Source organism: Trichosurus vulpecula, chromosome 1 (assembly GCF_011100635.1).
Source record: "Trichosurus vulpecula isolate mTriVul1 chromosome 1, mTriVul1.pri, whole genome shotgun sequence".
In the NCBI taxonomy this organism is placed as follows: Eukaryota; Metazoa; Chordata; class Mammalia; order Diprotodontia; family Phalangeridae; genus Trichosurus; species Trichosurus vulpecula.
In genome coordinates this window covers 177304391-177322016 of record NC_050573.1, presented here as the reverse complement: position 1 = coordinate 177322016, position 17626 = coordinate 177304391, and the positions used below count along the sequence as shown (strand labels likewise).

The 17626-nt window shown below is 38.6% G+C and overlaps 2 protein-coding genes across 2 annotated transcripts in view; both read right to left on the bottom strand.

The window, feature by feature from the left end:
* Nucleotides 1-17381, bottom strand: part of LOC118858206 (N-acetyllactosaminide beta-1,6-N-acetylglucosaminyl-transferase-like) — a 74367-nt gene extending 56986 nt beyond the window's left edge. The window contains exon 1 of the mRNA XM_036768704.1: nucleotides 15939-17381. Within this exon, the coding sequence (XP_036624599.1) occupies nucleotides 15939-16854 (916 nt within the window). The 5' untranslated portion in view covers nucleotides 16855-17381. The remainder of the gene's footprint in view (nucleotides 1-15938) is intronic.
* The window catches only part of LOC118835400 (N-acetyllactosaminide beta-1,6-N-acetylglucosaminyl-transferase-like), a 31924-nt gene continuing 31193 nt past the window's right edge, over nucleotides 16896-17626 (bottom strand). The window contains exon 3 of the mRNA XM_036742595.1: nucleotides 16896-17232. Coding sequence (XP_036598490.1) covers nucleotides 16896-17232 — 337 coding nt within the window. The remainder of the gene's footprint in view (nucleotides 17233-17626) is intronic.

The following is a 17626-nucleotide window of genomic DNA, read 5'->3' as shown; positions in this document are numbered from 1 at the left end:
GCAAGATGATCTGAGGCTACAAAACTGAATGACTGGACCATGTTGATGCCCTCAACAGGAGTAGTAACTTTGGGAAGAGGGCTAAGTTTGGGGGCAAAGACAGTGAGTCCTATTGTGTACCTATTGAATGAGATGCATAAGGGATATGCAGTTGGAAATGTCCAATGAGGTATTAGCAACCATGGATTGAAGCTAAGAAATGACACTGGAGTTGGATATGTGGATCTGGGATTCTTCTGTATAGAGATGAGAATTGAACCCAGGCTGCTGATGAGATTTCCAAAAAAGAAAGCATGATAGAGAAGAGAACCCAGGACAGAATGACAAATAAGCAAAAAAGACTAAGGAAGGGCCATACAAAGTAAAGAGGAGAAGGGAGGAGAGGAAAGAGAGGGGTGGGGTGGGGCAGAGAGAGGCAGAGAGAAGCAGTGTAAAAAAAACCTGGAGGAGAGAGTCAGTCAGCAGTCTCAAATGCTATGGTTTTGGTAATGAAGACATCACTGGTAACTTCAGTTTCATTTTTTAAAAAATAAACTTTTACACACTGTGTGATGACTGACTTTGATACACTTAGCTCTTCTCAGCAATGAAAGGACCTAAAACAACTCCAAAAGACTGATGATGGAAAATTCCATCCACATCCAGAGAAAGAAATATGGAATCTGAATGCAGAGTGAAGCATAGTGTTTGATCTCTCTTTTTGTTTTGATTTGTTTTGTCTTTCTCATGGTTCCTCCCATTTGTTCTAATTCTTCTATGAAACATGGCTAGTGTGAAAATATGTTTAATAAGAATGTATATGTAGAGCCTATATCAGATTGCATGCTGTCTTGGGGAGGGGGAGGGGAGGGAGGTGGAGAAAATTTAAAATTTACAGAAGTGAATACTTTATACTAAAAATAAATTAATTAATTAAAAATAAACTTTTATTACTATCTTTTGTTTTCACAACACTCCTAGAACTTTTTTCTTTCCCTTTGCAGAGAGTACATATATCTATATCTATCTATCTATCTATATATATATGTATATATATATATATATATGGATTTTTTAAAAGAAAAAGAAGAGAAAAAAATCAAAACTGCTCAACATATCGAAACAATCTGACAATATTCTATATCCATGGATCCCCTAATTCTGCAAAGGAGTTGGGGAAGGTCTCTTCTTATATCAATTCTTTAGGACCAAGCTTTTTTTTTTTGTAATTTTTGTAATTTTGCAACAGTCACTTATGGTTGTTTTGTGGTTTGTTGTTCTTTCCATTTGTACTGTTGTAGTAATTGTATATATTGCTTTCTTGATTATTTGCTTCTCTTTGCATCAGTTCACGTTAAGTCTTTCCACACTTTTCTATATTAATCATACTTATTGTTTCTTACAGCACAGTAATATTCCATTACATTCACATATTACAATTTGTTTGGTCATTCCTCAGTCAATGGGCATCTGCTTTGTTTCCAGTTCTTTGGTATAACAAAAAAACACTACTATAAGCATTTTGGTACATAACGAATCTTTCTTTTGTCAGTCAGCCCTTTGGGGTATATTTGGAGTAGGTTCCTAGAAACAGATTCCCTAGATAAAAGGGTAAGAGCTTTGTAGCTACTTTATTTGCATAATTCCAAACTGCTTTCCAGAATAATTGTACTATTTCACAATTCCACTAATAATGCATCAGTGCACCTATTTTTCTATCATCACCTCCAACATTGCTGATTACCAACTTTTGTCATTTTGCCATTTTGCTGAGTGTATGGTGGAAGTTCAAGGTTATTTTGAATTTTACTTCTTTTTATTACTAGTGATTTTAAGCATTCATTCATAGGGTTGTTAATAGTCTGCAATTATTTTGAAAACTGTTCATATACTTTCACTGCTTATCTTTCGAAGAATGTCTTTGGGGTCATATATTTCTATTAGTTGTCTCTATATCTTGGATACCAAACTCTTATTGGAGAAATTTGATACAAAGGGTTTTTTAAGCCATTTGAACAAGATGATAGGCAAGAAAGGATAAGAGGGTCATGTGAAAGTTGTTTTTTTTTTAATGATGGACAAAGATAGGGAGATTGAAGATGAGGAAGTGAGGGAGTGAAGTGAGTAAAACAATCATTTATACTGTGACCTCAACATTGTGAAAAAGGATCAGTTTTGGAACACTCAAGAACTGGGACAACTCAATGATCAATCATGATTTTAGAGGACCGGTGATAAAGAATACTACTTTCCTCCTGACAAAGAGGAGACAGACTAATATGCAGAATGAGACACATATTTTTGGATATGTCCAATATGGAAATTTTGCTTCTCTCCACTTATTTGCTATAAGGGTTTTGTTTTTTCTTTTCTTTTTTTCCCAGGGAGACCAGTCGTTGGAAGAGGGAAAAAATAAATGCTTAATAATAACAATAGTAAAACATTTAAAAGAGAGAGGATGATTGGGATGAGGGAGGAGGGGTAGTGACTGCCAAATGAAATGAGAGGGTATGGATCCAAGTTAAGGAGTAGTCCTTGGCAAGGAGAAGGGATACTTTGTCGTCAAAGACTTGAGTAAAAGAGATAATTGGGGATGATTACAAAGGCTTTTGAGGGATACATTAGGGGAGGAAGAGGAAGCACACAGTGGCAAATGACCTCTATTATCTCAGACAAATTATGAGTTGAAGTGCTTGGCTGAACAGGAGAGGGGAAGGGATGATATGGGGAACTTGAGAAGAAAAGAGAAAATTTGAAAAATTTGTGGTAGTAGTGCTGTGATGGTAGTTACAATCAATTAGGGAAGAGTAAAAGGATTACAATGCAGCAGTGAGGATTTAGTTTAGATTAGATAAAATTAATCTGTAATGGGCACAGAATAAGCATAATTAGGCAATTTTCTCCTGTACTATTCAAAAGCACATTCACTACCCAGTCAGCTAGGCTTCCCTAAATATAGCCCACATCTATTTATCTGTCTGTCTATCTACCTATCTATCATCTATCTATCTATCTATCTATCTACCTATTTCTTTGTCTTTATGTCTTTCTCTACATATATATCTATATATGTATTTACAAATATATATATATATATATATATATATATATATATATATTAACAGGTTGTTAAATAGTTAACTCATTTTCTGTTCATGGGTCATTATAATAGCTAGCTACCTCTTCTTTAACTATACCATAGAAAAACCAATTATTTCCTAGAGTTCCTGGATAATTTGTTAGGTGAAAGTTACACAGAATAAAAAAAAGGTAGAAAGTCATGTAAGTACCTGGATAGTTCACACAAACCTGACCTGTTTTTCTGCTTCAGTTATTCATGTAACTGGCTTTGTCTGCTACTTTTGAACTAAAACTCTTGCGAAATCTCCTATTGCTCAGTCATTTTAAATTCTAATTCTCCCTTCTGAGAAGTCCCCCCAGATTATGGATCTAGCACAGAATACAACAATCAAAGTTTTAAGTAGCACCGACCCAGACCAAGACTACTCAATGAGTCCACACTCTTCTGTATAGTGCAAGATCACTTTCCCCAGTTTGTTGAAAAATAGGTTGCCTGTGCGAGAAAACGGGGACAAGAAAACCCAGACTGCCCAAGTCTACACATTCACACCTTCATGTCATACAAATCCTGTGCCACTCTCGGCACATACCCCTAAGCAGGTGAAGCATGGGAACAAAAAGAAAATAATTAACATCCATGAGTGGCTTTAACAAGGAACACATCTCTCTCTTCTTTGCAGAGGTGGGAGACTATGGATGTGCAAGACTGCACATACTGTCAGACTCGATTGATGTGTAGGTTAGTTTTGCTGAACTGCATTTTTGTTCTTTATTATTTGTTGTTATAAGGAATGGCTCTCAGTGGTGGATGGAGGAGGGATATATTGGGAAATCAAGCTATCAATAAAAAAATTAAAACAAAATAAAAACCTGGCACTGCGGATGTTTAGCTTGGAGAAGAGATCTTAGGATAATAGATTTAGAGCCAGATGGAACATTATAAATCACTTACACCAACCAAATCACTTTACATAGAAGGCAGTAGGGGGCAGATCCACTTTCCCTTCCATCCCCACTAATGGCAATAATATCTCCTCTGTATCTCCTATGGGGAATTACATACTTCTTGGTCTTAGTCTCTAGCAGCCCAGGGACATAGGCTAGAAAAAATCAAGCTAAAGTTAATTTAATCGTACCCCTAGACCAAGAAAAAGCTCAGTCTCTTGAGGCAACTGTGGGTCACTCTGGGATGTGGGGGAAATGGGAGCGTCTCCTTTGTGCACAAGGGAGGGCTCCTTTTCTAGTGTGGCTATATAATTTGTATCTCTCCTCTCACCTCCTGGTAGTTTACCCATGGGTGAGGATTTTGCAGTGAAAGACTCTCCTCAGTCCACTACCTCACCACCTACATACATATATGCATATACACACACACACATATATATATATATATATATACACATATGTATACATACATACACATATACACACCACCCCAGCCAGATTTAAAACAATCCAGGTAAAATAAAATGGAATATAGTTCAGAACTATGAGGATTATGGATAGATTTAGATGGTTCTACCTCCCAACCTGTGACTAGAATTTTTTCTTTATTTGACCCTTTACCTAATCCATAGGACCTAGAGAATTCATTTTTAAATGGCCATGTGAATATATCTATATACACATATATACACATATATGCATATGTGTGTATATAAATATATTTCACCCAGAGCCTAAATCTCCACAAAGATTATTTCCCTATGTAGAGTTTGTTATTACCTTGCATGTAAAATGAGGGGGTTAGAAGTTATTCTAATGTTCCATCTGGCTCTAAATCTATGATCCTATTTATCTCTTTTCCAGGATAAATATCCCCAGTTCTTTTGATCAATGCAAATATTTGATGATTCAATTTTCCTTTAGCATATTTTCAAATCCTCTCCTCCTCCTGGTGATCTTCCTCTGTATCTGCCATTCTAGAATCTCAGTGTAATGTCTAAAGGTACCTCAAACCAGACATGATTGTCCATATATGATCTGATCAGCTCCTGGTCCAGTGGGATTATTGGCTTTCTTACCCGGAACTCTATATTTTCACCTAAGTACTGAAACAGTCTTCCTACACCCAGTTTCTTTCCTCTCCAATCCACCGTCCACACAGCTGGCATGTTTGTATATGCCAAACATATATGTCTGATAATGTTACTTCTCTGTTCAAAAAGCTCCAATGGCTCTCTATTGCCTCAAGAATAAAATATATAAACTCTCCAGCATGGCCCCATCCTACCTCTCCAGGCTTATTGAACATTACATTCATTCATGCACTTTACTTTCCAGGAAAATTGTCCTATTGGTTGTTCCCAGTATAAGGCATTCCATTTCATGTCTACTTTCTTTTGCTCAAGCTGTCTCTCCCTTGCTTCCCACCCCCACCCCAGGCTTATTTTATAACATACATAATATATATTATGTATACATATAGATATACATACACATATACCCACATATACACATATATATGTACATGTGTATATGTATGTATATGTACATGTATGTACACACATGTGTATAGGTGTATATGTATGTATATATACATATATAAATGTATGTGTATATATGTGTGTGTGTATACTCCACCTCAGAAACCCTAATTTGCTTCAATACTCTGCTCAAATTCTACCTCCTACATAAGACCTATCTTGATCCTCCCAGCTTTCATCTCTAGAAGTTTTTTTATATGTATATATAGACATATAGATAATATAGATAGAGGATTTTTTTTTTGGCAACTAGGTGACACAATGGATAGAGTGCCAGGCTTGGAGTCAGGAAGACTCCTCTTCCTGAGTTCAAATCTGGCTTTGGACACTAGCTGTGTGACTCTAGACAAGTCACTTAACCCTGTTTGCCTCGGTTGCCTCATCTATAAAATGAGTTGGAGAGAGAAATGGTAAACTACTCCAGTACCTTTGCCAAGAAAACCCCAAATGGGGTCATGAAGAGTCAGACACTACTGAAAAACAACTACACAACAAAATAGTGTGTATGTATATGTATATATATATATATATCATTTACTTTATATACATATATATTATTTGCTTCTCTGTGTGAATATTGTAATAGAATGTAAGCTTCTTGAGGGCAAGGGCTTTTTCATTTTTATATTTGTATCCCCAATGCTTAGATAGTGCCTGGCATATAACTGGTACTTAATCAATGCTGTTTAAATATCGATGAAGCCTCAGGGATTATTAGTGAATATCAATGAACCACATCAATCAAGCTGCCACATTAAGCTAGCATTACACTAAAATTCTGAGGCCTTTTTTTGTGTGACCTGCTTTTTAGCTGTACTTACATAGACAACTTTTTAAAACCAAAGGATGGGATTTTGCATTTATCACTATTAAATTTCATCAAGTTAGGATCAGCCCAGTGATATGAATCCTGCAAGTGTGTATAATAGCTGGTGAACTTTCCTACCAATAAGCGAGACTGAGGAAGAATTTTTTTTGGAAGGAGTATGGGGAATTGGGAATATGCCATTTGAGAAAATGTTCCTGAATATTGCTACTAACCCTTCCTAGGGTTGTTTGCAAAGTCAGTGCTTTGGGAGTTGTAAAGTATCATATAAATGTAAGATATTATTATTGTTGTTACTAGAACTGAATTTTGCATCAATAAATGTAACAAATTCTGGAACATTTCAAGGCCTTCTAAATGATATTCACAGTCATTCAAAAGATAATCCACACTGGAAAAACAAAGTAGATAGAGATCGCTTATTGTCCAAATAATGACATACAGCTAGATGGATGGTCCAAGAGCTATTATATCAAGAAGAGACACTGCAAGTGAATTTAATTCTATCTGGGCCTAGAATTAAATTGGAGAAAGATAGTGGAATAGAGTGCAGTTAACTGCAATTAGGAAACTTAAGTGCTTTCCAGTCAAGTCAACAAGTACTTATTAAGTACTTACTGTATGCTAGATCCTCTGTTAAGTGCTGAGAATAGAAATACAAACAGAAAGACAGTCCCAGACCTCAAGGAGCTTACATTCTAATGGGCAAAGCCAACACATAAAAGGAAACTGAAAAGGGTTGGAGAGTAAGAGATGAAAATATAGTGCTGATGGTGTTGAGGTTGAGGGAAAAGAATAGTAGTGATAGTTGGAAAAGTCAGGAGTGCAGCCTGGAGAGCTCAAACTTCTCCCAGAAACATACAAAAACCCCTACATCTTTTTAACACCAACATTCTTCCAGTAATGTAACAACAATGTGGCTTATAGCTGCTGCTGAGGTGTAAGACCCAACAAGACCAGCAACAAGAGCTGCCAGCACAGGTTCTTTGTTGGCTTTTCTAAGAAAAGCAACTTTAAGGGGTTAACAATCTCAATTCAATCAAACATACATGTATCATTCACTTAGTTCAGGAGGAAAAGCCAGCACCCTGAACTTCAGGGCAAATATAAACAGAAATTACAAACAGAGACAATGTAAACAGAGCAAATAACACAATTCAACAGACAGGATTTGTCTGATCAAGACATCACATACATAGTTACCAAAAAGAGAAGCACCAACATCTGGGTTTTTTCAAAGCCTGGGGAGCTCCAGGGCTACCCAGAGTCTCTATATCAACACTCTTCCAGTGAGTGAGAGCCCCAAACAAAATGCTAACCTCTGAGTCTATATACCCTTCTTAGGGCCTGAAGTCTTCACACCTAATCAGCAAAAGAGTGTGGGCCTGGGGCTTTGCACCTAGTAAGACTTAATCAAAGGCACTTGATTATTTTAGCATTCTAAAAGAGAAAAACAGTAAAAAAAAAAAAAGAAGAAGAAGTCACACCTTAAGTAGCAATACAAGTAATATGATAGGATTGGGAGTCACCAAATGCCCAAATCTTTTTTAAAAAATGGGAGCTATATAGTCATTCTAGGTAAGTCACAGGATATTCCCAATTACAAATTGTATGCAAGAAGTGGTATAAAAGATATCACCAGAGAGATGTGTGAACGGAAAAGGGAGTGGACAGGCAAAGTCACACAGATGAAATTCAGATGGACAAAACTCATGCGGCTATGGTACCCACATAATGGGAAGAGAACTAAAGACAGATCCCCTACAAGAGGATTTAGGGGAGGACATAGACTGGATTATTACAGAGTGGGTAGTGCTCATGCCATTGGAGGGAGTCACAGCCATGAGATTAGAGATTCATTTAAGTGTTGGGAGGTAAAATATTACTAGCATACAGGCATCCCCTATGTGCCAGGCATTGTGCTAAGCATTAAGGACTCCAGAGTCTTCAAGGATCTTATTTTCTACTGGGTAGAATGGGTATACTGTGCAAACAGATGCGCAAGTACAGAAGTTCATTTGAGAAGAGGAAGGCAGTATAAATCTTGTGCTCTGGTGGCCCGCTGATTCACAACCTGAGAGGCTGGGGGGAACAAAAGGGTCCTTTTGGTATTAATAGGAGTCCTGTTTCCATAGCTCTTAGTTTCAGTTGAGAACAGAGGCTTATGTAATACGGAAGCTATCTGAGGCCCAATTCAGGAGTCAGAAACTACCACTTTTGAAACTATATAATCCATTGAGAAACAAAATTCTCCAAGAGGGATTATAAAAACAATGAACTTCCACATAGCTGGCAGGAAAAGCTTTTTTTTTTTAAAGTTGAAGTTGAAGGCCCTTCCTAGTGCTAAATTCAAGCTTTAAAAATTGCCTTCTCTAAAGTACTGTAACCCCATCTGGGATTCTAATTGAAGGGGACATTAGAATGTCCTATTTCTTTAGGCTGCATTCTCCTAAGATGTATGTACCTGGTAGATTTCCTCATTGAACACGTACTTCACCCCAGGGTCAGATTAAGGATGTGGATTTATGCTGAATGCTCAATTGAAAATGCCCACAGCCCCAGGAATTAGGGCTAAGTAGTAGGGTTGAGTGGAAGAAGAAAGGGCAAATTTTTGGCAAGTTCAGGAATACAATTTTGCCTTTAGGGCTCAGCTACATCCTCAAAGTACAAGGGATATTTTGATAGTGTGATGTGTGAGTGAAGAATGACAGTAATTTAATACAAATGCATCCATGAAAACCCAGTTTCAGAAACAAAGAATCATAGAACTTTAGAGTCATAAGGAACTGAATAAGTCATCTAATCCAGTGGCCTTATTTCTCATCACAATGTACTTTCTGGTTTTGTTTTTATTTTTTTTCTGGACTTCTACCTAGATGGGCCAGCCAGTGACTTTTTGATATTGGAAAGGTCTAGTAGAAATGCAACCAAATTCACACATTCCACTTAAAATGAAAACCACTGGGCTCCTCATAAACTTAAGCTATTCAAACCAATCTCATTAGGAAAAAGATCTACATTCTCAACATGGAATTTTGCTACTCCATTTCCACTTCAAGGTGCTATAAAGCTAATTTCAAAATCAGATCTCAAAAGGCATAATAAATAAAGTTAGGTAGCCAAAACATTGGTAAGCTTGAAAGAAGAAGTAGTCATTTCAGCGATCAAGGTAATTTCTATGGCAAAAGAAGGAAACTAAGAATAATTAAGCAATCACAAAAGTATGATGGGAATACAAAATTTAGGCCAAAGTGCTGCTCTGAAAGGGAACTAAGTACTGGTAGTGGCAATTATTGAGCGGCTGTTGTTGACATCTGAAAAATTATGGAGAACAGAAGAGATGCCATATGACTATGATGAGGGCACAGTCTCTGGGAGCCCCCTTGAGCTGTCCCTGAGTCTTCCGGCTGGATCTGGCCTTCCCCTAGGGCCACAAGCCTCACATTGTCATTGGGCCCAGATCTCTCCCTCTATTGTTACTTTAGATATGCATGCCTTCAGTTACTTCCCAACCTTTGATATTCCTTCAGGAACTTCCTGCCCTTAATTCTATTCTCTTGGTTCCTGGACTCTGACCTCACCTGGTCCTCCTTAGACTTCCCCTCAAGACCCTCCCCTAAACCCCTCCTCTGGTCACCCCAGACCACCCTCAATCCCTCCTACAATCTTTGTGTATATAATCTCCATCTTGCCTCCATGAAGGGGCTCAGATTCAATCTAATTCAGTAGGTTGAATCTGGCCCGCTTGTGGAAACAGGTGTCACAAGTGGGGAAGGGGGATTTCTTAAGACAGCCCATTATGGTGAATCCCTAATAAACTTTCTCTTTTCCCCTGGCTAAGAAGGCTTGAGTCGAATTCTTTCGGCAGGACCCGGCGTGTAGGTATTTTGGGGCCGCAGCGCTCACCCCTAGAAACATATGGTTCCCTACAATCATCATTTACAAAAACCTCTTCAACTAGAAGTGAGCAGATATAGTACTAATTTTCAAAAAGGTAAAGGTGAATCCTCCTAACTATGTGTTTCTATTAAATTACTGTCATTCTTCATTATTATACATTGCATTATCAAAATACCCTTTGTTCTTTGAGGAGGCAGCTGGGCTGTATGCAAATATTCTTCTCCTAAAGGCAATATTGTATTCCTGAACTTACGTTACCTAAAATTTCAACTCAACCCTACTTCTTGTTATTCAGTCATTTTCAGTCATATCTTTATGACCCCATTTGGTGTTTTTTTGGCCAAGTGGTTTGCCATTTCCTTCTCCAGCTTATTTTAAAGATGAGGAAACTGAGGCAAAGAAGGGTTAAGTGACTTGCCCAGAGTTGACTACACAGCACCTAAGTATCCAAGGCCAGATTTGAACTCATGAAGATGAGTCTTCCTGACTCGAGGTTCAGCACTCTATCCACGGCCCCTGTCCCACTATTTAGGGCATTTCTCACAAAATTCTAGAACATATTATTCAAGGAATACTTTGTGAAGAGTTAGAAAGGAAAACTGTGATTATGAAGAGCCAAATATGAATTCATCAAAAGTAGGTCATGTCAAACTATCATCACTTTCCGTTTTAATAGAGTGAGTGGATTAAAAGGAATGCCATAGACATGCAATATCTGGATGTCAGAAAGGCATTTCAAAAACTTTCATGATATCCTAGGGGAAAAGATGGAGAGATTTAGGGTAGATAAAAGTACAGTGAGAGAAATGAGTGGATCCAAAGGGGAGTAAATAGTGTAGCTATGTAAATTCAGTGGAAAGTCTCTAGTAGGTTGTCTATACTGGGGATCTGTCCTTGGTCCTAAGCTGTCAAGATTTTTAACCATGGCTTGGATAAAAGCATAGATGACATGCTTGTCAAATGACATCTGGGAATCTTAACAAGGCTAAAATGATGAACTTAATCTATTAAGAACAAAGCTAAAAAAAAAACCAGGTAGCATGGATTCTAAGCTTCATTTACTTTCATGTTGGAAATGCTTAATTGGATCTTCATTGCAATTCAATAAACCTAAAATGCCTACTATGCTAGGTACTTAGGATACAAAGCTGAAATGACACATTCCCTCCCTTCAAGGGGGTTACAGTCTATTAGTGGGGATACAGTATGCCTGCAAACAAATGTGATAGGGACAAAGGGAGAGAGCTAGAAAAATGTCTATTAGGAAATTTAAGGATAGAGAGAGTACTTTTAGCTGGAGGGATCAAGGAAGGCTCCCTAGAGAAAGTGATTCTTGAATTAGACCTTGAGGGAAAAGGAAGGATTTCAGTAGTCAGAATTGTAGATGAAGTGAGGAACAGACATGAAATATTATTCTCAGTTCAGGGTACCTTATTTTAAAAAGGAAATGCATGTGGCTATAGGTAGCATAAGTTTATTTCCTTGAGAACTGCCTGTTTATTTCCTTCAACCATTTATCATTTATGAGCTTAAATATGTCCAAAGAACATTGAACACAATGGCAAGGGGACTGAAAACTATGCTATATGACCTAGGCACCCAGGCAGTTAAATGGTGTGGTAGATAGAGCACTGCACTCAGAATTAGGAAGATTTGAGTTCAAATATGACCTCTGATACTTATTAACTGTGTGACCCTGGGAAAGTCACCTAACATCTGTCTGCTTCAATTTCCTTAATTCTAAAATGGGAATAACAGTAGCTACTTTCCAGAGCTGTTGTAAGGATCATCAGGATCCAAGACCAGTCTTCCCTTTTTACTCCTCTCTTTTTTACTATTAGGAGACACCCTGTTTTCCAGACCTAAGGCCCAGCAAGCAAGCTGTGCTCTGAGGTTGGCATAACAACAATCCTTTGCACTCACCCTCTGGATGAACACTGCTGCAACTAAATCACAGAACTGATGGTTCCTGAGTTTGGGTACCAGCAGACCCAGATGTGAAGCCCTGCTATGAATGTACTTTTTGTCACTAGACAACCTTGCCTCACTTGTTACTGTCATTGCCTCACCACTGATGCTACACTAGGCTGTTTGATTCTTTATCTAGCCACAAAAAATAAATCAAGGTTTAGCCCCACTGCCTCGGGTCTCCTACTAGAGGAGGCCCTGACATATGGGTCTAATTTCTCTCCCACAATGGGATAAAGAGAGCTTTTTGTTTTTAATCTGTGGGAGTTCTTTGGTATTTTTGGAGTTGAGTAGTTGTAAAACCTCTGTGACTCTCCGGTCATTTGTTACGGGAGTTGATAGGATAAAATTAGATAATATTTGTAAAGAACTGAGCAGTATCTGTAACATAGCAAGTGCTTAATAAATGCTTCCTTCCTTCTTGTTTGACCCTGTGTAAAACACTTAACTCCTCTCAGCCTCAGTTTCCTCAAATGTTAAAATGAAAATAAAAATAACACCTACTTTACAGGGTGGTTCTAAGGAGATAATGTATATAAAGTGCTTTGGAAGCTTAAAAGCACTGTACATGTTACCTATTATTATATTATGATCATTTTAAGGAAATGAGTCCATTTGGCTTGTAAAACAAAAAATTGCGGGGGGGAGGGACATGTAGAAGACAAAGACTTAGTTGTCATCAAAGGCTACCATTTGGAAGAGAGCTTAGGTTCATTTTTCACGGAACCCAGAACCCAGATCTACAATCAACAGACGGAAGTTGTACAAAGGGAGATTTCAGGCTTAATGAAAGGAAAACCAGTTAAGGCTGCCCAAAATGTAATGGGTTGTTTGGGAAGTGGTGGGTTCTGTCTGCCTCAGGAGAGGTGTTCAAGCAGAGATCAGATGAATACCCGGTAGGAAGCTTATCAAAGGGATTCTGTTTCAGGGTTAGGTTACGTTAGACGACCCTGTAATACCTTCTCACTCTGAGATTCCATCTTCCTTTTAAAGTCTGAATCTCTGACCCACGAACCAGAAAGCAGCCTCACATAGCTCCCTATGAAATTCTTTAGGGGTTTGGTGAAGAAGAACATCAAGCATGCTGTCCTGTTTTCTCCCATTTTCATAAACATGCCAAGTAAGATGGCACTTGGTTGCTCTGCTTAAGCTTCTCTTGTTGTGCGTGGGTGTGTTGCCATGGCACCTACCACTGGCTCCTCCCCCCTTCTAACAAGTCCCTGCATCTTTCTAGAACTGTAACAAGCCAAAGGATAAGAAACTCTTGCAGAGGCGCGATTCTTTCTATCATTTAGCACAATCCTTGGCACATAGTAGGCATTTAATAAATGCTTGTTGATTTCATCCAAGCATAAGCCGGGTTGGCCATGGATAAAGAGAGAAAAGACCATTTTCCTGCTCACTCAGGGAATTCATGCTTCCTGACGATGGAGAAGACAGTCTAGTCCTTAAGGACACAAAGTAATAAAAGCAGCTTAAACTGTACACAGATACAACGAGAGAACAAGATGTGTGCAATCAAGAGTTTTGTTCTGTAGCAACCATATCCATTTGTTTGGTTTTTTAAATAAATTTCAATTTCTTGGGGTTTACCTTCTTACACCATTTTAAAAAATGAGCACCAAACTTTTCTCCCATTGTAGTAGAGGTGTGGGGGGCAGTGTCAAATTCATGTGATGGTTGTTTTGGGAGAGGTGGAATGCCAATGAACTGTCTGACATTCACTGGGTTTTTTGGCCTCTGAGGGAGGAAAGAAAGGGAGAACACTGTGGTAATAACAGGCTTACAGGATAAATATTTAGTATACAGTGAGTGAGTGGCTTTGCAGGAACACTTATTCTCTGTGAAGCCTGACATTTAAAACAGAAGAACTGATATGATTAAAGATATTCTGTTAATGAAGGGCAGACTTGGAACTGTGCCTGAGCTGGCTTGAATCCTACAGAATGATGCTGTCATCTACCTACTGGCCAAGTGTAAGAGAGAGCAGGGGCGCTTGTGGTTGAAGATCAATTTGTATGTAACTTGATATGGAATTTGAGGAGGGACATATGTAAAACTAGGGGTGCTGCTGGTGGTTATTTTTTATTTGGTTTTTCTATAGCATCTTGCATAATTCAGATGTGTAATGAATGTTTATCTTTTTGAATTGAACTGAAATTCTATTAGTTGGATGAACTCTATCCTTTATGGCAAAAGTACTTGCAAATATTTAACATAAGCAAAAAAGATGAAAAGTCAAGTCAACAAGCATTTATTTAGTACCTACTATATGCTAGGCACTGTGCTGTATTGGCGTAAAAAACCCAACCAAAAACAAACCAAAAAACAAGTAACAGTTCCTGTTTTCTAGCAGCTCAAAATCTAATGGTGGAGACCATAAGCAAACAACTATGTGCAAATAAAACACATACAGGTTAAAGTGGAGATAACAAACAAGGAAAGGGTGATGACAGATGAGTGGGAAGGGAGGGAGTGGGATCAGGAGCAACAGTTTATAAAACAAGTCCTGAACTACATGTTGTAGACAAGACAACTACACACAATCAAAAAGACTACTGGATTTCAGATTGGACGTGATAACTAAGGTGGTTCCAGGTGACTGAAGCCAAATCATATTTTTCTTTCCATAGATGAGAGATAGACAATAGTTTGGAACATACAACTGTCAACCACGGCCATTGGATGGGATGGTTTTGCTTAACATTTGCTGTTGTTATAAGAGAAGCTGAATATGTTTGAGAACTGGCACATTACTGTGTTCAAAAAAAATCATCGAAAGGACACATTAAGAAGCCAAACAAGTACAGAGCACCCTGTGAACTAACTCGGAGATTTTGGAATCCAACATTTTATTTTCTGGGGAGAGCAGTCAAACAGAACATTTAAGGCCCCATATCACACCCTAAATACAATCATGAACTCTTCCAGGTGGTGCCATGGATAAAGTGATGGGCCTGGAGTCAAGAAGACTTGAGTTCAAATCCATCCTCAGACACTTATAAGCTGTGTGACCTTCACCAAGTCACTTTACCTCTGTTTCCTCAACTGTAAAATAGGGATGATAATAGCACCTACCTACCAGCATTGTTGTGAGAATCAAATGAGATAATATCTGTAAAAGCATCTAGCATAGTGCCTTAGCACATATTAGGCACTATATACACATTTATTCTTTTCCTCCTCCCCTCCCACCTTTCCAATATTATAGCCTCCTAAAGATCTGAATAAAGGTCAGTCTTCTCTTACTGTTACCAAAGTTGTCTAGTTCAGTTGGAGCCTTCCTGATTTTATCTACTGAGCCTTAAAGAAGCTCCTTCCTTCAAAAAACAAATCTCTTTGGCTAGAAGAAGGGGAAAGTGATTTGTGGGAAACTCCCAGAAGCCTCTTATCTATCTCAAATGAAAAGTGTCATTACCTTGATTCAAGGAGCCCTGCTGAGGATATATGTACAATTCAGTCCAGAATGATTTCTTTGAACATCACTTTCCCATATTAAGTAGAATATTGAAAGTTTTACAGTCTTCTAGCACAAAGCCCATCATTTCAAATTATGCTCATAAAGTATTAGTTAGGAATCTGAATGGAATGAAATTTATGTTCTATTTCTTACAGGAGGGAAAAAAATCAGTTCTTCAAAAGATTTTTTTTTTTAGCATACTCTATCTTGTTAGCAGGAATGAAATAGATACACATACCTGGAATCCTATTGAGTGTCACCCAGAAATGCTCATCGGGACTGTAGGTGTCCTTAGACCATTGCAGTAAATCAATGGCCCGCTGATCTTGGAGAACAAAATTGATAAACTCCCTTGTAAGGGCAACATAGGCAGAACCAAAGTAAATAGTCAGATTGTGGGGGGGTGGGGTTTTTAACACTTGGGTGTTTATTACATAAGATGCCTCTGGACTCAGATGCTCTCTATGGATGTATTTTGTCCTTTCAATAGCATGTGCAGGAGGCAGCACCCCTGGGGTGATATTTTTCCCTTTAAATCCTTTCAAATGCTGGATTATTTCCTTGTTAGTTTTAAGGGGAAAATCTTGCCCACAAGTGTTGATAAGATACTTCCACTGAACCTTAGAGGCTACAAGGTCTTTCATGCAGTTCAGGTCAGCCTGGAGCCTGGATATTCCACCATAGACAACTGGCTCCAACTTGGAGGCAAGGAAAGCATTGGGGAAGCAGCCCACCAATCTCCCCACAGCATCTTTAAACTCAGCTGTTGCCTTCTCATCCACGTGAACACAGTAAACATTTTGGGGCATGTAAACAGCCCTGAAGAGTCTCTCAAAGGTCTCAAAATCCTTATGTATGACCATTGCATATGCCAAAGGAAACTCAGCCTCTTCTTTGGAAATAGAGGTTTTTATGTAGTGACTTTGAAGCAAGTATTCTTTGCAAGATTTCTCAGATACTGTTAGCGGGTTTTCCCATAGGAAAGATGTTTTCCCTTTGATAAATGAATTGCAGACTTTGGCTAGAACCAAAGTATTTGTTATATTTAGCCTCTGAAGGCTTTGGTCGCTATATAAATTAAACATGTAGAACAGGATAAAAATAACTACAGTAGAAATAGGAACTACAAAAAGATACTGCATCAACGAAGGCATGTTTCAAAGACAGTCAAAATCATGAGGTGCTTGCTCCAAACTTACTTTTCCACCTGAGTTGGTATTTTGGTCGGAACAGCTGCCTCTTCTGCCCGGGAGGACGCGGAGTGATCACTTTCCATCTCATTCACAGAGCCTGGCGGCTGTTTCCCCCCCGGAGCTGACATTAGGCGCCGTTCCCTCCTCTTTCCTCTGCCTCTCTCAAACCTTCTTTGTCTAAATCCCAGTAGCAGGTTGCTTAAGCCCAGTCTATTTTTCCCTAACTCCCAGTTTGCATCTGCAGGCTGTTTTCCCGTAGGTCGGAGCAACTCTGAACTCCCAGGACCCGCTTTTCCTTTCCAGATTCCGCTTCTCCAGTATTTTTCTTTTGATACTGCCCTTTTTGGGGGAAGGGAGAGTGGGAGAGGCTACCCTTTAGGGAATTAGCATAGTGAGAGCCAAAATCTTAATGCCGAGTTCTGGCAGGCAAGCCCATTTCCTGCTAATCATTGAACAGGCTGTAGCTTTTCTTCCCCCGCCCCCCACAGCCTCTCACAGCGCTGCCGTAACATATAACTTATCTTCTCTCATGTCGTCGCACAGGCAAGCTGACAATTGCACAGACAAGCAGCTCACACTACAGACTGAGCCAGTTTTCATTTGCGGCTGCTATAAACTTCCTCTGAAGGATTTTTAAAGGAAAACAGAACCATCATTGACACGAAACAAGGAAAAATTCATTTAAATATTTTCTTTCCCTTTCCTGGACTGGAATAAGAACGACACAGATTAA